Source organism: Uranotaenia lowii, chromosome 3 (assembly GCF_029784155.1).
Source record: "Uranotaenia lowii strain MFRU-FL chromosome 3, ASM2978415v1, whole genome shotgun sequence".
In the NCBI taxonomy this organism is placed as follows: domain Eukaryota; kingdom Metazoa; phylum Arthropoda; class Insecta; order Diptera; family Culicidae; genus Uranotaenia; species Uranotaenia lowii.
Window position 1 is genome coordinate 250,298,681 of NC_073693.1, and position 24,603 is coordinate 250,323,283.

The 24,603-nt window shown below is 34.0% G+C and overlaps 1 protein-coding gene and 1 long non-coding RNA gene across 4 annotated transcripts in view; one reads left to right on the forward strand and one right to left on the reverse strand.

Annotated features, from left to right (window-relative positions):
- The first annotated feature begins 606 nt into the window (after positions 1-606).
- Positions 607-17,932, forward strand: LOC129755269 (uncharacterized). Its single transcript, XR_008739222.1, has 3 exons — positions 607-713; positions 17,162-17,508; positions 17,578-17,932. It is a non-coding gene; the product is annotated as an uncharacterized LOC129755269 (long non-coding RNA).
- The window catches only part of LOC129755268 (UTP--glucose-1-phosphate uridylyltransferase), a 34,001-nt gene continuing 11,535 nt past the window's right edge, over positions 2,138-24,603 (reverse strand). For 2 of the 3 annotated variants that reach the window (XM_055751672.1, XM_055751671.1), the window contains exons 2-3: positions 3,421-4,046; positions 2,138-3,361 (exon numbers count right to left, since the gene is read on the reverse strand). In XM_055751672.1, coding sequence (XP_055607647.1) covers positions 2,476-3,361; positions 3,421-4,046 — 1,512 coding nt within the window. In that variant the 3' untranslated portion in view covers positions 2,138-2,475. Of the gene's footprint in view, positions 3,362-3,420; positions 4,047-17,229; positions 17,736-24,603 lie in introns of those variants that run through there. The other variant, XM_055751670.1, reaches the window with a different exon arrangement.

A 24,603-nucleotide genomic window follows, 5' to 3' on the forward strand; every position in this document is an offset into this window, starting at 1 on the left:
CACAATTGTTGAGCGATTCAGAAAATTTATAGATTCTGTAAAGCGCATATCACCCTCGGAGATCCAGACAACGCCCCAGGGATTGAACCGTAAGTCCTCTTTATTTTATACTCTGTTTTGAGGTGCCTGGCAAATTACCACATTGAGAACACCTCCAAACCACATGTCAAAGATAAGATCTTTCTCATGAGATCATCAGCGAAGACACACAACACACAAAGTTTGATTATTGAATATGTTGAATATTCTAAGATCATAAATCGTATCTTTCGGAAATTCTTTTTAATCATTCCCAGCAAAGACGCCATGAGCAAAGTGGCAAAAAAAAATCTTGACTATTAATGTAATCATAACCAAATAATTCAGACGATTGAGTGTACGGTATTATTTGATTATGCGGACAGTAACCTCATATATTCTGTTTTGTCGGCTCTATTGGTAATAAATCGTTCAGAAAAGTTTATTAAGCCCAAAAAGCTTTTAACTTCAGCTTGGGACTGAGGTTTTCGGAATTTTTCTAAAGCTTGTAGTTTGTCGTCATCGACTCGAAGGCCATCGATTGACAAGCAGAACTCAAGAAATTTTATATTTTGTGCAAAAAAACATTTGCTTTCATTGAGTAAAACATTGTGTTCTCTGAATCGATTCAGCTCCGATTTCAAGTGTTCATCGTGTTCTTCGCAAGTTTGACCACAAACCAGCACATCATCCAGGTAATTAACCGCTCCTGGGCAACCATTTAGAGTCCATTTAGTATAATGGTCTCCATAGCTTCTTGAAAAATATCTGGTGCGTTGGTAAACCCAAATGGTAATCTTTTGAACCGAAACGTTGCCCTGCCTGCGAAATTCCACATGAAAATACGTGCCTGTCAAATCAAGCGTCGAAAACCATTTGGCTCCATCAAGACTCGCCAGAATAGAGTCCAACGTCGGCATTCTAAACGGGGTTCTATTTAAGGTACACCGGGGCAAGTGCAAACTCGGGGCAAGTGCAAACGATCAACTTTTCTCTGTTACAAAAAAATTAAAAAATATTTCTTCTTCTAGAAGTTGTTATTGTTGTCCAAACCAACAATCTGACATAGATAAACTAAACTTTCTTTTAATTATTCACTAAAAACACAGCACTGTTTGATTACACACGAATTCAAGTACGTATTAGACATGAAAAGTGTGTTTTTGTTTTGCTTTTTCTGGCTACAAAAAAGGGCATTCAAATCCGATTTTTCGTTGAAAGGTGAGTGTTTGGGGGTGATATTCAAGTGAAAGCAGAAAATTTATGATAAATTTTCAGTATACCCTGAAAATTGTGAAAATAATATTCACTCCTGTCAACCCACACTGCGGGGCAAGTGCAAACGACACTACCGGGGTAAGTGCAAACGCACCTTTAAGCCATGTAACATCAGACATTTAAAAAAAAATCATCTCAAAAATGGTTCAGCATTATATTAGAGTGGTCAGAAAGGGTATCCAAAGTGTTGTATCTGAAGCGGATATTTAAAATTCCGTAACGCCTTGGCAAATGAAGGTGTTTTGCTTCAAACAACAGTCAGCAAAACTGAAGTTCCAAAAAGTATTTAATATTGCAGAAAAACAGCAAATACACCAAAAAAAGTTGATAAAACATACCGGAACATGTATTAAATTCGTTTTAGTAACGATACACTGACGCATTTTTGAATAAGTTTGGGAAAAGCATTGCGTTTGCACTTGCCCCCATAAACGGGGCAAGTGCAAATTTAGAAATTTTTTCACAAAAGTGCCGTTACTTTTTACCAAATTTTTTTAATTTTTCACTTTCAACGGGAATTTGATGAGAACCATTTTAATGATGCAACGAACGATAATTGATAATTTTTGAAGATTTACATATTTTTCTAGGACATGTGAAAGTTGAACTATGGTGAAAACCGTTTGCACTTGCCCCGGTGTACCTTATACATTTATTAGCTCCCCTTAAATCCACAGCTAACCGGATGTTCTCTTGTTGCTGTCACTACTGTAATCGCAGCATGGGCGTAGAATACTGGGGGCTATTTCTGGACCGTCACAACATGCATGGCCTTTAGAATATTTGCTATTATCGTTTAATCATGGATATCGGATATTATAAAATATAATTCAAACAGCGGTACGATTTATATTGGCCTATTTTTTCAACAACTAACGTGAATCAAAACAAAAAAATTTGCTGCAAAAGCTCATACACGATTGAAAATAATAAAACTCTTACGTTTCTCTTAAAAACTAATCGGCCCCATGAATCTTTGAAAGCTGGGACATGACACACTTTAAAACAAATAAATTCGTTTTCAAAACGGTTAAATTCTACACTGTTGCACTAGATATTGCTGGACGAACAACACATTGTCTATGACAATGTGGAGATTGCTCTTCAAAGGGTGGTGATTGCAGCCAGTACAACTCCTGAGTGAATAAAGCTGATCTTGCCGAAACTCAGAACAATATTCTAGTGGTCCAAAATACGCATATTACCGGATACAATTTTGTTTTCTAGGATAGCTCCTGCCGGGATATCGATACGGTCTCCATGGTTGGCAATAATGATAACCGTTCCACGTAGCGAAACACCCCGACCAAAAGTGACATCACCCGACACCGTCAGATGATCCAGTTCGATCAAGTCAGGAATATTAGCAAAACGTCCGAGGAATTCTTTGACCTTGCTGAAATGATTGTCTCCAAGTTTAACGAGTGGAGTGGTAGGGAACATACGCTGCGGTGACATGACCAAGGAACCATATTTTAAGCTGTATAGGTTGGACATTACCAGGAGCAGATCAGAGGTCTTTTTGACTGGCAAGAAACGCGATCGTGGCACGTTAATACCAATACCTCCATCAAAGCATTTCATGGCTGCACCGACAGCTGTTTCCAGTTGAATGACTCGCATACCATTATCCAGGGTTTTGTTGTTTACAATCACCTCCATATCCATTGAATGGGCGTCCAGGACTCGCTCAATGGACTCCAAACGGGCCCAAATGTTGTTGGTATTGAAAAACTTGAATGTTTTTACTGATTTGAAGTCATCTACATGCTCTTTGGGGACTTGTGCGATTTCAAGCAGACGAAGTTTGTTCTCATATTGAATCAGGGTACCACCCTTAACGTCAGCACGGGTTTTATCGGTGACTTCCATCACAAATTCGATTGGCTTAGAACCTTGGCGATCACTGCCGAGCAATCGGTTCAAAATATTGATATCAACAGTAGCTCCCAGATTATCAATATTCGAGAGGAAGCAGTATTCACGTCCCTCGCTGATGAATTTTTTCAGCAAACCTGAATTTTGGAACGAAAGGTAAAAGTCACCGTGACCAGGTGGATACCATCTGTAAGAAGAAAAAGAACAATTAAAATCCTTCTTGCAGTGAAAACGAATAAGACCTACGCCTCGATGTCATTTTCGATGCTGAAGTCCTTCGCCACGGGTAGTAGAGAGTCACGACTGATACGAGGATAGCAGCTTTGGTTGAATGTATAGATTTGTACTTGAAACCCTTTGTACTTGCGTATGACCTTCTCGGTATCTTCATCGGTATTGAAGGAGTTCATCAATACGAGCGGGACATTCGCGTTGTATGTTTTGTTCAGATGCTCAATTTGCTGCACCGTCAAGTCCAAGAATGTCAGGTCGTGACGCACTGGGATGACGCTTTTCGGTCCGTGACAACCCATCGACGTTCCGAGACCACCATTCAGTTTGACTACCACCAGTTTATCCAACATAGCATGAATTTCTGATTCCTGGGGAGTTTTCAGGCTGGAATAGTCCTTCACGGCATCCGCTGGCAGTTTTTCGATACGATCCCATTCGACGGATGGTCCATCCTCCTGCAGGAAGCGATGATACAGCGCCTCGAAGCCGCACATCTCCTTCTGATGGTTTGGTCTTTTGGCATCTTCGGCAGTTTCCAGGAGATTGTCCAAATCCTTACGCAGACGAATCAGAGCATCTCGTTTTGTAGCTTCGTGGAATTCTTTCGTGTCGGAGGGCACACGCTGATGACCCCGCACCTGATAAAATACAAAAAAAACTTATTTAACAGTTGTAGATGTGCCTTCTTCATTGATTTGGATAGACATATGCATTTTTGAGTCGAATTGTGAATTTATTTAATAAGGTAGTTAAAAATTTTGATAATACGCTTCACCATTATGACTCTGCGCATTTTGTTCACTTTTATGTATCATCAGGTCATCATCTACCGCCCAGTTAAGCGGTTTTTCAACTTCAAACATGTGCATTAAAAAAACGATGGCAGATTTTTATTCACTTTCTTTTCCAATGTTGAGATGCTCTTCTTTCAATAAAAAATTTAGTGGAATGCTAAAAATGTACGCTTTTTAAAATAATTAACTAAACTTGGGGATATCATAACATATTTATCATTTCGAAAAACTTTTCAAAACACGAATATCCAGAATTCAATCATCCACAATATGTACAAATATGAATATCATAATAATTTCTGTACTGTTATGTGCATTGCATTATCTGTTTAAATCAATTGAATCTTCAGTTCTTTTTCCAATAATTTTATTTTTATTGCCTTTATCAAGTTTACATCATACTGTAATATAATTAAGCGACGGATTCCCCCAGTATCACGTAAATTGTACGAAGTACCTATATGCATTCAGAAATCAGGAACTTGTCTGAGTTTGTAAATGTTTACAACTCACTGCTAGCTTGCGCAGTTCTATTCGGCAGTAAAGGGGATTGATAAGGAGGAGCTCGCCTAACCGCCCGTTGAGCTCTTAGCTAAGCAAACAACAATAAACAATAAAGCCATAGTTGACAAAACTGGCCGCTTGCAGTGATCTTTTTGCACGTGTTTTAATCTTGCCAGCTCACGTTTGACGTAATGTGATGTTAAAATTGCATTAAATTAAGGTGACATTCGACAGGATTCTTAATCGACTTTAAAATAAGGAGCATCGTAGTTACAACGATTATAACGAGCAACGCAAAATCACCTACCTAATGCTCAACTTTAGTTATACTAATTGTCTAACATTTATTATATAGTTTGCAGATACGTAATCATGAAGAGCTAAGGTTAGTAGTGTACGAGTGAAATTTTAAGAAAAAATCAAAAGTAGTTTAAAAAAATTGAACTGACATTGAAAGTTGTTATACAACTTCGAGTTTTTCTGTCCATTGAGTAAATATTTGAACAATAGCTATTATAGCGACTCTTCTTCTCTGCGAATATTATAAAACATTCACGCAGAGAAAGCTTGGATTTTGAAACGAAACAAAACTGACTTTGATTCAAAACTTTCAGTTTTTTGAATCAAACTCCTGTTTTCTTTGAATCAATGAGTTATCGTTCTGATTCAAATGAATAATTTTGGAAAGAAAGAATTAATTTTTTGAACTGAATAATTTTGGACTTGGATTTTAAACAAATTCTTTGATTCAATAGAAATTTGTTCAATAGCATATTTCTATTGAAAAAAAGTAAATTTTCTTTCAACCAAAGAAAATGTTTCCAGCAGAAAGGAATAATTTCTTTTTATTTTAACTTCAAACCTAGAAGATATTTTGGATTGATCAATCCGAATTTTGAATACAGTTTGGCCGGTCGTGTTAAAAATCAAAACTAGTGAATCAGAATGCAAAATAGTAAGTGTGTGTTAATCCGTTGATCAAAAAATTAATATTTAAGATTAGCTTAGCTTAGCTTGATTGACTACTCACATCCACCATTAATCATTGAACCCGAAATGCTGTATTTATTTTTTTTGTGATAAATTCGAATTTAAATTTCATTTGATTGCTTTAATAAATTTTATTGATATTCTTCGTTGGTATGATTGATATTGAATTAAATGCAATTAGAATCCCATGATCGCAGGCGTGGCTCAGTAGAAATAGTTCCACATCGCCAATGGTTGCTACTCCGTGATTGACCGAGGCCACCAATTTTGTTCAAAGGTCAAATGAATGGTGTCTGGGACTGACAATTACATTCACAATGCCCAAAACTGTTGCCCCAAACTCTTTAATCATCAATAACGGCGCCGGCCACGTCCTAGATTGGAAAAATAGAGAAAAGGATGAAAGAAGTAAATTTGTGCTTAAGGACCGAGGTCACCTCTGCATCCTAGCAAATTAATTTTGTTTTGGAGAGTGGGTGGGAGGATATGATCAGGAAACACTTTTGACTAGTGCAATCTAGTTTTTGATCCTATTCTCAAAATTATTATTCAATCATATTCCTTTACTACTACAAGTAAATTCCTAGCTTACTAGTACCTTTTTAAGTTTTTTAAACCTTCCAACGCCTTTTCATAAACTATTTGATCGTAAAAAATTGTGACTAGGCAACATGAACACGATAATAATTCAATTCAGGTTTTGTAGAATGCAACCGTCAAAAATAAGCTATCTTACTTCGTGAAGTCTATAAAATTGAATATTTTATAAAAATAAATCGGAACGGACTCACCAATGCAGGATAACTGGAGTCAATTCCAGCAAGCATTACATCGCGTCCTGACATGCCAGATTTTTCATGTCAGCATGTAAAAGATGCAACCACACGTTCTAGCCGATCGAATCAATGTAACCGAAATCCAGAAGCTAAAAAGCGGAGGTTTAGATGCGCCATTGACCAAATTCATTGAAGGCACAATCTTTGAAGGTTCATTTCTTGAAGGCGTGTATTCAAAACTTCTTGTTTCCGTGGTTCAATTTTAACGCAGATACGCGGTTTAAACAGTTATATTTAAAACATTACAAAAATAAAAGAGAAAATTTGCTGTAATGAAGATTTTCTTCTCCAAAAACGCGTCCGTCACTTTCAGGCACGGCCTACTGAGTCCTCAAAAAATGAATATTTAAGATTTTATATAAACTCTGTCAACGGTCTGATTATCTTCGGCCCGATCTTCAGCGGCATTCACCATTTGGATGACCACTAAAGCTAGCAACCGGAGTTGCTTCCGGAAGTCTATTGAGCGGCCTAAGAAGAATGCGCTCAGTTAAAAATTAGGATCATTTCGGTTAGGAGGTTTCATTTTATCATTCCAAATTCCTAATAGGAACCTCGGAACAACAGAATATATTTCTTCCAATTGGAATGAAAGGAAAATGGTTCAATGAACCAATCCTTTTAAATCTAAATCTAAATTACATTGTAGCAAACGAAAACATTTTCGCATCAAATGAAACGGTTTTTTTTATTTCAAAGCATTAAGATTTTGATTCAAAGTTTTTTCAAAAGAAAAATTCTTTGAAGCAATGGAAAATGCCTTCGAACCAAAGGAATTTTTAAAAAATCCTTTGTATTTGCAGCACTTTCATTGTAAATAAAAAAAATCTTTTCGTTGTGTGTTACTTCGAATTTCTTATTAATACGTTCAGTTATGTGATTCCGCAACTCTTTTGAATTCACGAAGATTTTATTCTTTATTTTAAGTTGCTTTTTAATAACATATTTAAACATAAAAGAAATTCGGGCACATTGTTAGCGGACTTGCATGCGTTTCTGAATAAATTGAACAAGGTTAATGTGGAGCCATTTGGTTTCAATAATGCTTGTTCCAAATCATGCTCCAATTAGTTTGTAATTTTTCCATAAATTGTTTAATTACCACTAACGGATCACGTCGTTTTCACCGTCTTACAAAATTTTGTTTCGGCTGTGGCATGAACATCGTAATTATCAAATGAGAAGTCACGTACCGGGAACAGTTTTATTCGGTTTCTCCCACATCCCATCGTTTGATAATGAGTCATTTGGATACAAGAACGAGCAAGATTAATCTTCCCATACTGTCCGTATAAACGTTAAATCGATTAAAATGTCTCAGACTAAGAGAAAGTGAAACGCCACCAAACCAATCTTAAAAAATTGAACAATTAAAAGCATTTTGTAGAAAATTTTTTTTTTTCACGATTTTTAATCATTCATATTTTAACAAGTTAAACACATAGGGTGGTATGAAAAAAACTTAGTAATTGCTTTTGCTAAACTGAATCGAGCAGTCGAGCAGTCGCTTAAAGCAATTACTTCGGTTGTTATGAATAAAGTTTTTTTTGACAGCTGTTTTCTCAGTCAGGAGCTTTTACTTTTAGAACAAGCTAGTTTGGTATGAATAAAGCTCAAATCTGAAGCAATTGCTCGACAAATTTCATAGTAATTGCTTCATTTTCTAAGCATGCTCGGTAGCAGACTTTTCCAATAAAAAATTCTTCAATAACGTCATGAACTTATCAAATTAGCAATATTTCACTTCAAAACAATTCAAAAAGGTATTTTCAACATGGATAAAGAAAAGTCGAAGTGATAACCCAATTTTTTTCATATTCCTGTCGTTGTATAATATGATTCGTCTAAGATGACAATAAACAAATCAATTAGTAAATATTTCAAATTAAAAAAAATCCGGCTATAGTGGAAGAAGTCCCAATTGGCTCAAAGTAAGAAATAAATTGTAATAATTTAAAACATTATACAGATCTCTCATTTTTAATAACTTTTTATAATCCTATGATTTAAAAAAAAAATCTAAATTAAAATGCGGGCCTATTGCCTATTTTTTATACATCGGATTATCCCGATCCGAATACATGTGGGAGAGCTTATGATAAATATTAAAGTTGCCATTTTTGTTTGACAATATTCGAATATGTATTCATTTTTCTTTAAACATCAACATACGAGCACTCATTAACAAAAAATTCCGGTCGTTCTTACACGCACCACCCGCTTCGTCGACTTCAAGGCTACTTTAGCCGTACTTTTCAATTTTCTGATCGTCTTCTTTCATTTTACTTTAGGAAACTTCAGATTCTGCTGGTTGGATAGCTCTATTTTTCGAAGCAAAAGCTATGTTCTAAGACTTTAGTACACATCCGCTAAGCAAATGTTTATTCATACCAAACTAAGCAAATGCTTTGGACTTTTGCTTTGATTGATTTCGAGCTAAGTAAAAGCTATCGAAGCAATTGCTAAACCTTATTCATACCACTAATAGTTCTATTCTTGTTTCGCTCACTGTATGTGTGAGAAATAAATGAAATTAGGTTTGGGAATTAAAACCACCGCTTTATCTCAAATAGAGCTTCTCGATTTCGTGCATTGCTACTCCAAACGACACCACAAGACGGTGAGTAACATTTCGCGCAATAATTTAAAAATCCGTTTGTTGAACATGATAAATCCCCAATTAAAGTATTTTTTAAATTTTTCATATAGAAATGTTATATTATACAAGAACGATTCTCATTATCTTCTTCCCGAGACACCCATAAGATTCCCTTCATCGTTTTTGGATTATAAATGAAAGATTATACTAATCGTTTTTTCATCAAATGGAATCGTTAAGACACAAGATTCGCTGAGTAGGCGTTGTTTGAATAAAAAGTAGCAGATTTTTTACTCCTGCCAAATTTGATACCGAAAAAGTGTAAAATTGGTGAAATAGTGGATAGTGAAAAAGTTCAAATCAAGCATCAACTGGTTCAACCTAATGTACAACGTGCAAACCATGCAAAATTTCAATCTTTTTGGAATTCTGTCAGCTGTTCCATGAGGCAGAGTGTTTCTCCTGTGTAATTGAAGAAATTTTAGAGTCCTTTTCAAATGGTAAGATGTTTAAAATGTGTAACTTTTTTTCAAATTATATTCATATTTTCATAACTGCTTAACTCTGTTATTGGGGATTAGCGGGGGGATTGGACAGGTCATCAAATGACCAGAAAACTTATATACAATGGATTGTGGGTTCAATCCAGCCGGAGTATCTCGGCAAATTTGGAATCTTGAGTAGGTTAGTTAGACACCTTTGCAAGATTCTTTATTTGTTTCGAACAGTTGGAAGTGAGTAAGATTAGTCAAACCTGTCCCAAGCCAGTGGTAACGGACCCCTTGGTTGTGCTGCAATTATTGTTTATGAGTTAAGCATGAACAATATCTGAATGCGCGATCGAGACTTCCCGTACCGCCTCGGGTCGAAAGACCTATCAGCCACCGGTGGGTTCTCATACATACATACATACATACAAATGGAATCGTTAAGACACAAATAACGATACAGGGAACGGGTTGTTAAGCAAAGAAACGATTCATTTTTTTTTTGCTTTTTTCTAGAGAGATTTTTCTAGAAAATGTAGTAAAACGATAGATATAATCGTTGTTATATAATCCATTTCAACTTTTTAGAATGATACCATGTAGGTATCTTTTACAGATCTTTTTACGATTTATAGAGCAAAAGAAAACGATTCGTGTTAAATGACATAATTTTACCGTTACAGGCCCTTATTCTTCACAGCCAAATTCTGCGTTTTGTTATTTTAACACATAATTTGGTACAGAAAAAGTACTCCAATCAAACAAGCCTCGTAGGCTACATTTTTAAATTTTAAGGTAATTATGGTATAATAATTATTAAAAAATATTTTGTTTTAGATCTTCTGAAACGAAAAACAGCTCTTGGAATTTATCCCTAAGGGTTCCCTTTTCCTTTCGAGAGTAGTTTGAATGCTAACAATTGAGTCGCCACGACTATTACGGCTTCCCCTCTTACTAACATAGTATGTATAATGAAATAGATACATTCGAGAAAATTAAACTTTCAAAGCAAAATGCCCTAATATATGAATATAAAAAAATCTTTCTTAAATTAGAATTCGGACTATGCCTTTTTCCCCATTCGGGTTCAGTCCTACATTGAAAAATCTCATGACCATATTCAATTTGCCATCAAACCCAGTAGCTGCCGATTGGCATTTGACTCGCTGTGTCGACTTCTGAAGACCTTTTCATACACACAAAGAAAATTCTGCTTTTTACTAAGTTCGCGTATTTTGGACCATATTTGCAAAAAAATGGGTTTTGTTATAAAATGATGGAATATTGAACATATTGTGTTTGATATCTTACCCTAAAATCAGTCAACATAGCTACATATTCAAAACTTTCTGCTAATCGGGACGATTAACGTAATCAGAAGCAAATAATTTAGACGATTAAGTGTACGGTATTTGATTATGCGGGTAGTCACCCCCATTTAAAACATTTTGAACAGTGTTCCGAAAATTGGATATTCCGTTTCTTCAAAACAACACCGTTCCTTGTTAAGCGAATCGTAATTCGTAGTGCATGTATCTGATAAAAAAAACTTTGTAATGTGTTTAATTTGTCTCCTACATGACAATTGTTGCTTGTATGTTCAATTCTATGCAGAATTTTCAAGAATTTTAGAAATAAAACTGAATATTTCTGAGAAGAAACTTTTAAAGTAAAAGATGAAGTTATTTGTCAGCTGTTATGTGTAAAAATTGAAATGGATATCTATCTTCAATATTAATGGAGATATAGGCCCCTGTCGTTTTTGGCAACACGCTCGAGAATTTCGCGTTGCCAAAATCGAAGTTTTTTCATCAACTTTTTTTTACCTATTATTAATGCGCCAGCACTAAATTTTACTTTGAAAGTCAGGACTTCCGAAATACTTTTGTCAAATAAACTCAATTTTTTATAATTTTTTGATAATTTTTTATTATTTTTATCATGTTTTAGACACAATTGGAACTTTTTTAGTTATTTTCAGAATGTTTGTTATTTTCATCATATTTGTGATTTTTGTCATTTTGCAATTTTTCTTATAAGGTACACCGGGGTAAGTGTGGACGCGGGGTAAGTGTGGACGATGGCTATTAAAACAATACTGTGCACTATTTTCTCAAACTTTTAATGCAGAATGTTCAATTTACTTGTAATCTATCCAATAACTGTGAAAAAGATACGATTCAGACAATAACGGATGTTTACAGCGACTTTTTTGGAATTTTCTATTTTCAACTACGATGTCAAGTTGATGTGCATATTTTTCAATTGCAAATTCCTCGTAAACTAGCCGGCTCTCGATGAAAAACTCTACATTGAAACAATCCTTACATTCCATACAATCAGTTAGGAAAAGAAACGGCGGTTAAAAATGAAGAAAAAAAAAAGAGTTTATTTACAAAAAAACTAAAATTTTGTCTCTAACCCCTGCCTGGGGTAAGTGTGGACAGCTTTAAAAAGACTTGATGTTTACACATTTTTTTGCAATTTACTGTCCTTCATCCTTCATGAATTGTATTATTTAGCTATATTTTGCATTCGGTTCATGAAAGGTTGGGTAAAGTACTTGTTTGTTCTGTGTTTTTGATAAAATCGGATTTCGTGTGTTGCAACATAAATTACACACAATGATGATTGAAAGATGCCTTACTAATAGTATCATGAACTTTTTTTCAAAATTTTGGACGGTTCGAGCAATAAAATAATGTATTCAACCAAGAAAACACAATTTTTTCGAAAATTTGCTGAGAAATCAAAGGGAAAATCTACCGTCCACACTTACCCCATAAAGCGGGGTAAGTGAAGACACCAGCAGTCCATTACAATTTACGTGATAACTTTTCTCGCTTTGCTTCTATCGAGCTCATCTCTTCAGCGTTTGTAAACAACATGTTCTGCATCACATTGAATGTAATTTTATGAAAATTGCTCCACTGCTGATTTTTTAATGATTTTTTAAAGTTGAACTATACGAAAAACCGTCCACACTTACCTCGGTGTACCTTATATAATTTGTCATTGCTTTTCTTTTGTTTGTATTTGTTTTGAAGTTTTTTTTAATGTTACTTTGATTTATCGGCCTAGCGGTGAAAAGTGATGTCCTTTTTAGTAGGGACATCTAAAGATTATGAAATTTTTATACAGATGGAATAGAAGGTTAGAAGAAATGAAAGATGGTGAAAATGAGCGGGTAGAATTTGTCTAGAAGCATTACCATCACATACCAAATTTTTGTTCCTCACGAGCCTACTACTATGAAGTGGTAGATACAGATAGAGTTGCATCTACCACCACACATTAGTAGGCTTAGCGTGGTCCGCCCCACAAGCGAGAACTTGTAGTGCGGACGAACAAAAAGATGGTATGTGATCGCTCAGATAAGCTCCCTTTAACTCAGAAACGCATCTATCGATGTTTAAGTCTTCTCAGTTTGTTATCTTCGCATTCGTTACATGCGGGGTTTGCATGCGAAACGGTACGGTCGATAGTCTGATAGTGACCAACCACCGATGCTATGATGTCGTGTTTTTATTTCTTTTTGGCCAAAGTTATTTAATTTTATGAAGAGATTAACCACCGTAATTTTTTAATGTTGTGTTGTGAAAAGTGATGTCCTTTTTAGTAGGGACATCTAAAGATTATGAAATTTTTATACATGTATCTACCACTTCATAGTAGTAGGCTCGTGAGGAACAAAAATTTGGTATGTGATGGTAATGCTTCTAGACAAATTCTACCCGCTCATTTTCACCATCTTTCATTTCTTCTAACCTTCTATTCCATCTGTATAAAAATTTCATAATCTTTAGATGTCCCTACTAAAAAGGACATCACTTTTCACCGCTAGGCCGATAAATCAAAGTAACAAACAAAAATTACGGTGGTTAATCTCTTCATAAAATTAAATAACTTTGGCCAAAAAGAAATAAAAACACGACATCATAGCATCGGTGGTTGGTCACTATCAGACTATCGACCGTACCGTTTCGCATGCAAACCCCGCATGTAACGAATGCGAAGATAACAAACTGAGAAGACTTAAACATCGATAGATGCGTTTCTGAGTTAAAGGGAGCTTATCTGAGCGATCACATACCATCTTTTTGTTCGTCCGCACTACAAGTTCTCGCTTGTGGGGCGGACCACGCTAAGCCTACTAATGTGTGGTGGTAGATGCAACTCTATCTGTATCTACCACTTCATAGTAGTAGGCTCGTGAGGAACAAAAATTTGGTATGTGATGGTAATGCTTCTAGACAAATTCTACCCGCTCATTTTCACCATCTTTCATTTCTTCTAACCTTCTATTCCATCTGTATAAAAATTTCATAATCTTTAGATGTCCCTACTAAAAAGGACATCACTTTTCACCGCTAGGCCGATAAATCAAAGTAACAAACAAAAATTACGGTGGTTAATCTCTTCATAAAAGTTTTTTTTAATTTTCATGTTTTTCAGAACTTTACTTTTTTTAATTTTTTGTAATTGTTGTTATTTTTTATCATAATTCAAGAACGTAAAAACGTTTTTATGGTATTTGTCTAAATTATATTGGTACTGTTATAGCGATAACTACAGTGAAAACCCGATTTTATCACCCCCATGATGAATTTTCGAGTGATAAATCGGGGAGAGTGATAAAATCGGGAGATTTTGAAAAAAATGATTTTAATCCGTCATTATCTAATAAATTACTGCAAAAAACGTATATTATCCCAAGAAAACAGTGTAGAGGTTTTGTAGTAGATATTCCTTTTTTTGACATAGGTCCTTTTTACATCAAAACATCATACAATATTGGTTTTACGCATCTTTAAACACCTTGTTTTGACCGGGGTTATCAGAAAAATTAAATAATCTTTAATGGTTCAAATCCTTATGATCGAATTATTTCTTTTGGTTATAATTTAGTGAAGATAAGATTCAAAGCTTCCGTTTAAATAAAAATTAAAAAAAAAATAATGTGCCTGTCACATATTTCGCCTCTAAAAATGCCTGGATGACTCGAACGATTTAAAAAAAACTGGTTCCTCCAGGACTTCGTACCAGCAGTATGCAAATTATATCAGGTGAAATGTCTATTCCTCCTAAAGTTGTGTTGTTACTGGATAATTGCTAAGCACATCATATGAATGATGAGCTAAAAGGAGATGATGGTTTGATAACTGTTTTTTATGCCTCCAAATGTGACTGCAGTGATTCAACCCATGGGCCAGAATGTTAATCAGAACTGTTAACTAAAATATCGTCAAAAATTTTTGCTACATGTCATGGCTCGCGAAATCGATATCGGTCAAAACTTGAAGAGCATAACGTTGAGGGATTTTTGTTTCTAGATGCACGATGCTTGGAGTGAAATAAAGCGTACAGTAATCCAGTAGTCATGGAAGAAAATTGGAATTATTTAAATAACAAACTCGTTCACGAAGATGTTGTTCACTTGATACATTTGATTGATGTTAACAACCGCGATGAAACTATTTTGCCACAGGACCCTGAGGAGAGATATGTAAATAAAGCTTTTACGGATGAAGAAATTCTAAACATGACGCTGGATGATCAGTCAGCATTAAACGAGCCCCTCGAATCATTGGAGCTATAAAAATTGCGGATGTAGCACCAGACTCAGAATCAGCGGCATCTACCCCAAATGATTCATGTGAAATTTCAAGAAACATAATTGATGTTGAAGCAGTACGTATGTTGGACAACATAGTTGATTGGGCTGATGCTTCAGATCTCTCTATAGATGATGTCATCTTCATGCAACGTTTCAGAGAGATTGCTTTGAAGAAAGCTCAAACAAATAAAACACAGCTTTAAGATTACTTGAATGTGTTCTTTTATACCATTATATTTAGCTATAATTGTATTCAACAACTTTGAATTAGTTCAAAATTGTAATAACAAAAAACCTGTTTAAAACTTGACTTTTTTGTATGAAAATCTGGATGCGTCTCTGATCAATCATCTTCACTTTCAATATCGATGTAATCATCCATCAGTTTTGTCCTTTCAGAATGATTTAAACCCTAAGATGTTCAACGGAAATGAAAAAGGCGATATTTAGTATTTTTGCGTTGAATAAAAAATGATGACAAAATCGGGTGAAAAAATGAGACAAAATCGGGGGTAGACAAAATCGGGGGCAGACAAAATCGGTGTGTGACAAAATCGGGTTTTCACTGTATATATGGTAATGTCGTTCTTAAAAAGCGTTCGATTTTGGCACATTTCCCAAAATCGGATGTTGCTAAAATCGAATGTTGCCGAAAACGAACGGGGTCTCTGTATATCAAAAACAAACATTTTTAATTTTAACCCATAATCACCCCGCACGACGGTCCCTACTGAAAGAGACTTAAAAGTCGAACCGAGTCGATAAATTTTCCAACGAGTAAATGAGCTATACGTAGATAAAAATAAACGATTAAATAGCGCAAATAAAATGAACAAGCACTTCTTCAAAATCGATAGCGAGTTTTATCTGTTTTTTTTTAATCTGAGAAAGAAATTACTAGACATAACAGCACACTTGTGTGTGGTGCTTAATACTATCCTAAACGGACACCCTAAGGTAGAATCGCAATAGAAAATCAAATATAGCTTTTTTCATTTCAGTTTTCGCGCAGATGAGCATTTTAAGTTGTTTGCTTTCGCATTTATCATTGACATATCAATTTCTTTCATCGAAATTGTTTATATAGTAATCTATAACCTTCTTGCGAATTAAACTTATAAAAAAAAGGTCGGCTAAAACGGGCACTGCGTAGAAAAGGTAGATATTGCCAGAAGAATTCCTGTACAAGTACCTACCCACATATTTTTGTGGAGAATGTTTTTAAACGGAAATGGAACCAACTGACCCGGGGATCTACTATTGATAGATTTTATTGCCTGTTCGAGATTTTGAGTGCTTTTGATCGACAATTGCTCTTGCCAAGGTCTTGAGAAGGCATTATGGAGGATCATCATCAAACCAATATAAAAAAATAAATACCTGGACTTATATGTACGTTTTACCCGACCTCGAAACACTGATCATACTGACATGACACTTACAACAAAAATCCGATCATTTTCGGTCTAATTTTGCCACCTATCGTCGGTATGGCGAACTTTTCAAAAATTGACAAAAAATTCCCGGTAGGAAGAAGTTACCTGTTTAGTACGATTGACTCGTCGAAATTGCCTATTTTTTCTTGCCAATTTGGTGGCACTTTCCAACTGGGATAGCATTTTATCAAAAGCGATCGATGAGCACTCTGTAATCGATATTGCGTACTGCTGGAAAAATTATCCAACAGACGAAATCGAGTGTCCAGTCAGTGGTCAGTGCTTGAAGTGTCGGTCTTACCTGACCTATCGCGAAAATGGCAAGACAAGAAGGGTTCGCTTCTCAAGATGATTCTGTAAGATATACCAATATACCATCTCCTTTTTTCAAATGTTTAAATACAAAAAATTACTAAATTTAAATTAATTGTTTTTTTTCTATTTTTAATAATTTGTAAACAAACACATTTTGATTTTTTACTTTTCAAGCCACACCGGTATTTACGAGAATGCTTTGATAAGACAAAAAATGCCAGATCATTCCAAGTGATACTAACTTGAGCATCATCATCACTATTGAGATTAAGCATCTTGAACTGTATCTCATCAGCATCCGACACGTCGACCGCCTTCGAGCCGAGGACGACCCATGAATTCTGGAGTCCGAACATGCTGCACTACACTAAACGCGAGAAGACTACCCCAGCTGGTACGTGTATGAAGCTAACTGCTGCTCAGATAAGCGTAAGATCTACCTTTGCACGTTCGTTACAACCTGGTAAGATACAATGGGAAAGTTCTAGAGTGCCTCCCCGATCAAACCACACTGTATGTAGGTATGCGATTTATTGTTTCTGTTGATGGTCTAATTACCAAAACGTATTATTTTTCATTTCCACCCACAGCACCGCACCTGAGGGTAGAAGCACTGAGCGCGGGAGTCAAAGCGCGCGACTTAACACCACTAAACAACCAACCGAATGGGAGAAAAAAGCTCAAGTCTAGAACGTTCAACAAAACGGACAGGTGAACACGATTTGCGATGAGAATGAAAGCTCTGCCGGCCGATTGATATGACTGTTTGCTTTCCACGAGCTTGCAAAATGTACTGACGTGATTATCTAAAGTGTTCATATATTTATTACAAAACAGATAGATACGACTCTTTAGCAACCACTAAAAGTCTACGGGTTATCAATAAGTGAGATTGTCGATGTTTCTACAGGAAAACAAACGAAATGCCTAGGCTCTATGCTAATTTGGTCGATTTGGTTTTTTGTTTGCATCATGTTTTGAACCTCGCATTATTATATTTCATCCAACAATTACATTGCCAATAATACGTGCGTTATGTACAATTCCAACTTGTCCTGTAGGTACAATACAAGTTAAACTTGGCTTTGGACACATTCAGATTCATTGAGCTCTGAAATAAATCTATTTTGATGGATTATTCTACATTTTTATCGCAGCGCGTAAACAGAATGATTGTCTTAAAAAAAATTAGGTAAATCTGAGCCTCGATTATTTGCTGATTCATGATGAGCTTTGTTTTGCAAATCCAACGACCTATGCGACGACACACTTAAGTTATCTCAAAGTATGCACTTGAGGAAGCTTGTGAATAACTGATATCTACAGTTGCAGGAAGTATAAACCATTTTGGCAATATTTACCTAATCTTCACATATGTCAATAATGAAAAAATGGTTCATAAATTCGAAGAACAAAATTTACTAATTTACTACTAATTTAACTACATACTAATTTAATACTTATTCAAGAAAAGATTTTTTGTATTTCACAAAGTATAAGTAGAAAGCTAAAGAGTTCAGTCACGATTGTTTTCAGATTACAAGTTTTATTCTACAATACTACCGTTTGACGCATAATTGTCACAATTTATTTTATTTTAACATTTTTGATATTTTGGTGTCTAATCGACTTATTTAGATTGATTTTGTTAAAATTTCATAAAATTATTTCGATCTAAAAAAGTTGTTTTAATTAAATATGACAAAAAAATGTATCGAACTAAGACGAGAGACGCCATAATTTCGCACGTGTTAAAATGCAACATTTGGCAATTGTGCGTCCAACGGCAATATATTGGTCTACATCAATGTACGTAAAAAAAGATGAATTTAAGGTGATACACTGCTGAAGCAAAGCAATCGAAAGATTCCCTTTAATTCAACCACGGTAAAAGAAAAGTTCGGATACCGGTATTTCAATAGCAACTTACTTAATTTTTTTTTTCAATCTTTTTACTCTATAATTTGAATAAATGTGTAGTTTTGTTTTATAAAAAAAAGTGATAAAAGCTTATGGGTTTTAAAGATTTCAAATGGCGTTTTATATTTCAAAGATTTTTTTTTAATTGGACGATGGACTCAAAAATTTAGCAAAAGGGGGCGGTGAGTGGAAACAGTTTGAAACCCACTGCTTTAAAAGGTGAAAATATATTTTGGTTGATCTTTTGGACGAATTATTAACCTTATATTGCCATCCGGAAAACACTTGATTTGAATTTGAATTAAACCAAAACTCAACTTTTCTTATTGTACTCTGTTCGAGAAGAAAACCATCTATTGAATGCTCAATTGGGAATCTTTTTGCTCATATAAACAAGCATGTTAAAATTGATACCAACATTGCGTATACGAACAACGTTTGCTTTGATAATTTTGTGTGTTATTTGACGTTGATTTTGTTGAACACTCAAACCATTGACCCCCATGGAGGGTGTGCACTGTGCAAGCTATTTTAGTCGCCTGTTATGATCCCTCTTCTCAGAAGGGAGCAGCACTGAGCGTATAGACAGAATTATTGATAAGTTACATGGGTGTGACCAGGGCCAGAAGTTAAAAAAGCGCGCGCTTTGATCAAGTTGTAAGCAAATTCTCTTGATGCCACTTTTCTCAGGTTGCATGAAGCTAAACCTTGAACAGGAACACTATTCGGATTTAAAAAAAATGATGCATACATATTTGAATAACTTTGTTCCTATTCTTGCAATAATTACATTATAAACATCAAATAAATGATTCTAAACAGGGCTATCTTAACAAGAAAAGATTTTCTGAAAAATATTTTTTTCTTATTTACAGCAGATTTTAAACTTCCAAATTGTAAGTAAAATTTCTGTACAAGATGGTAGTTTATGATTTTTCAATTTTTTTTTCAGTTTGAAAGATTATTTAAAACAGATTCATAAAAGTGCTTAGGATATTAACCATGATGCACCATAAAATTATCATTTTATATGAACAAATACTTGGTAGAACTCTCATAAAAAAAATTCAAGAAAAATTGACCTTTTTCACAAAAACTCATTGCGCAGAACAGAGATTACTTTAATAGATCTCAAATTTGGCAGAAATACTTGAAAACGAATGAGGAACAATCCATATGAGTCCGGCTTTGATCTACGAAAAAAAAAACCGAAAATTGAACTAGTCTACTATATACACTTAACATTTAATTTCTTGTCGAACATGATTATTTAGACAATTTACTATGTTGACACGAGCTGAAAATTTTTTCACGTCAATTGATAATTGATCAAAATATATCATATATTCTGCATAAAAGTTTCATTAAATACACATTCTAATGTTATGGATGCAATGTTATGGATAAATGTAAAAAATAAATATTTTTACTAAGGAGGGTATTCGGAGGAGTGTATTCACTTTGTTTTGTAAATGACTTTTGAGTGAAAAATCCAGAAAATCTCAGTGGGAGACCAAAAAACAGCTGAAAATCAACTATTCGACCAAAATTCACATGGTAAATCGTTTAAGAAGTCCTCAAGGATTCAAAGGGAGTTAAATTTGAATAAAAGTGAAGATGATTGATTCCATGCAGTGAGAGGAATGTGAGGGTTTTTTCAAGCAAAATCCGAAGATAGGAAAAAAATGTGATAAAAAAGTCAAATTTTTCTGACTGGTTCGTCAAACTGACTTTTAAATAGGTATGACTTCATTTCTACAAGGTAGAAAAGTTGCTCACCAGTAAAATTAACCAAATAGGGTGGTCAAATTGTGCGAAAAATATTTGGACTGCTTCAAGGGAGATATGCCGTAATGGACAGCCTGGTTTCCAACTAGTAACTTTTAATTTACAAGTTTAGCCTGTATTTCTCTGAAATAAACAAGGAGAATAAAAAATTAAAATTTTAATGTCTAGTAGTTGAGAAGGCTAACGATCTGTGGAAACTCCAAATGACTGCACAGTAAATTTTTGCCTCGATTTCCAGCAAACAAATTGCTGGAATGGTCAGCAATCCAATTTTTTGCTGGAAACCAACAATCGGTTTTCTGATTGCTGGATTTTCAGCATTCGGTTGTATTCCTGTCATTTTTGCTGAAAACCCAGCAATCGGATTTCAAATTGCTGGACTTTCCAGCAACTGATCTAGTTTGCTGGAAAATCAGCAATCGAGTTGTCAAATTGGAGTCTGTTTGTTTTCGTACGCTGAAAAAGGTGAGAATTTATTTCACGAACTTTGAATAGATTAATCGATTATTCTCATTTGCCTCTATATTATAGCAACCATGGTGTGCAGACATCAAGTCAAGGGTGAGTTTTCATTGGATAGGTAGATATTTCATGAAATATACTAATCAAAACTCTATTTCAGGTGGTCAACGCTTTGGCACAAAGCTTCCACCCCAGAGCAGAGCCGGTGCTGCTATATTAAAAAAATGTATAGTTTTTAAATAAATACATACATAATTGAAGAAATGAAATAATTTTTATTTATTGCTCATCATAGGAACAGCCAGTATTCAATACTTAATTTCGAATTAAAATATAAATTTGATACCAAAAACAGCCGAACGTTTTGAAAGAAATAGCTGGTTTTCAGCAATCTGGATTGCTGATTTCCAGAAATTTGAATTGCTGGAATCTAGCACTAATGTTTGCTGATTTTTCCAGCAATTCAAATTGCTGGAAATTTTGCAAGAAAATCAGCGGGACAAAAACCAGCAAAATTTTGCTGGTTGACAATGAAAAAGTAGTGACTTTAGTGACCAAAATTTGAAAAAAAAAGTGACCAAATAGTGACTTTGAGGACCGAAAAAAGTGACCAAATTGTGACTATGTAGAACGAAAATAGTAACACTTTGAAGTACAAAAAATGTGACCAAATCAGACCCGTGCGAAGGACCCGTCCATGGGGGGGGGGGGGAGAGGGGGGGGTTTCGAATTTCAAATTTAGATAAAAATTATAACAATACCAAAAATGAAAAATTGAAAAGGAAAAGGTTTTCTTACACCGTTTGTCACTCATGTTCAACACACAAAATAAAAAAAAATAACTGATAAACAAAATTTTGGAAACATATTACAATGAATGTTTCAAATTTTCGATAAATCAAGAAAGTAAGAAATAAATTAGTTTCAAAAGAATTTCTGAACAAATTTAAAATTAAAAAAATCTGAATTCTAAAATAAATGTCCAATCTTGTACAAAACTTACCATAAATAGATGTTAGGAAAATGATAATAATTGTTAATTTTTATTCATCTAAATTTGAAATTCTTTTCCTCATTTTCAACTGGAAGTTTAGTGAGAAATTCCGCTGTAATTTTTTAATTTGAACAAAAAATATTTAATCACGATTTAAAATTTGAATTACCGATTACTGAATAAGAAATGAATTTTGAACAGAATTTATTCAATGTTCGATGGTTTAATTTAATTTGATAGAAAGAAGAATATATTTATAATTATTTTAAAAGTGCCAGTTATATAAGCCAGACATAAAACCTTTAAAAAAGTAAAATCCTCTAGTTGTCAAAATTTCAGTTTTGAAGCTTAAATAATAACTTCATGATCAACTACACTGACAAAGAAATGCTAGAAAATGAGTAATTACGTGAATGATAAAAACTGATGAAAAATTAAAAATAATGAGTTCAAAACTTTTGTTATTAATATTGAAAGCACAAATCAAATAAAAAAGTTAGTTAACAATGCGTATTAAAATTTATTTTTAAAGTTGCTACTAAGAACAATTTTTTAAACTTTTTAGATTAATTTAAATATCATGATCGATCCAAAAAACATGATTTCATAAAAAAATATTTATAAAAAGTTTTTAAATTTTAAATCGCAGGTTTTTAAGCTTTGAATTACAAGCTCTGAGTATATTGTCTCTTTTGATTAAAATATTGGGTCCTGGAAGAACAGAAGGTTGAAATTATGTTTTATTATTAAAAATTTGGAGTTAAAGGCTTATGGTTGAAGAACACGAAAATTCAGAATTTAAAAACAAGGAAACAATTGTTAAAAATGTCTTAAAAATGATAACAGTTTGATTAAAAAAAATCCGGCAAGTTGATTAGAAAATTAAAAAAAAAATGTACAATAAAATTCGGTAAATTTATTTGAAAATTGAAAAAACAATATGGAAATAAAAAAGATTAGTTTTTAAAAACATTGATAGATAACTGGTTATGGAAAAATGTCATTACAAGTATTTTTGACATCACAGCAGAAAGTGTAAAAAAACTTGATTCTATTTAAAGCTCTTCATATAAAACTTTTATTTTTAAATAATATATTTTTGATTCGAGTTTTTGTAAAAAAAAAGTGCAGAAACTTCTCTAAAATTTTTTAATTATTTTCAAAAGTCATTTCAATAACAAAAGCTGATAGAAATATTGCATAAATATTTAGATTCGGGGAACCCAAATTAGTTGAAATAACCGTTTAAATTCATTGCACCTAAAAAAAATGTAAATTTTGTGGCCTTGTGTAAATTTTTAAAACCATTTTTTAAGTATTTAGAAGAACAAAAAACACGAAATAAAATTGAGTATGAAATTGTTTTTTTAAAGAATATTTCATATCAACATAACATTTGTTATGACATAACAGATTTTTTTAATAAAAAAATGGTTCGTTTCAATCTCAATCTTAGTTACACTTCTTAATAAAAACCCATTCTAAAGATGAGATAGGGTTTTTGTATACCAAGTTTTGAGTTCCAATACAAAAGGTTGATTGAACTAAAAATTAAAATCTACAATCAAAGTTAGTTTCAATTCATGAACGTCAAATAATGTCGTAGATCGAAATGTCTCAAGCCAAGGGTGATGCACGCCAAAATTCCGCCGGGGTCGAAAAAAATTTCTGACTGACTGATCAAGTAATTTACCGTTACTACTGTCAATATTAACACGCACAATTTAAATTACTCTTTCATTGGTTTATTTTCGGTGAAAAAAGTGACTTTTGGTGATGAAAGTGCACGCAGCGAAAAGTAATACCATTGAGTTAAAAAAAATACATCTTTGATTCAAAAACCTCGTGTACATTGAAACAAAATCTATTTTCCTTGATTCAAGTAAATTTCATATTGAACCGAATTTTTTTTCCGTTAAACCAATATTCCAAATTTTTTAATCAAAGTATTTAATTTGAATTCAAAGATTTTTTTTTTGACTCAGAATCAATGTGAAAATTCATTGATTTAGATGAATTTTTTTTTGAATCAAAGTATTTTTTCGTCAAATAGTCGACACATCTTCATTAGCTTCTGTTTGGTGAACGGGACGACAAGAAGCTTTGCCGCGCAACAGCCAGACATCACAAGATCCGGCGTAGGAAAGTCTTTAAGAGGGCAGACGGTAGTGGACTCTTAGGTAGGTCTTTCAAAATCAATTTAATTTCAAATAAACAAACCTAACAAACTTTTTCAGGGCAACCATTCATCCAACTCTGGGGGAGGAAGACTGAAATTTGCTGCATCGTTTTCTGCATCGTTTTTTTACTGTTCGGCAAAACGCCTGCAATTGTTGAAAAGATTTAAAATCGTTCAAATTTTAACTTTAGATGATCAGTTTCGTGTAGTGAGTCATGTAACTCAGTTGTTTAGGTGCTAAATTTAGATTTAGCTATATTTTTAGCACAACTA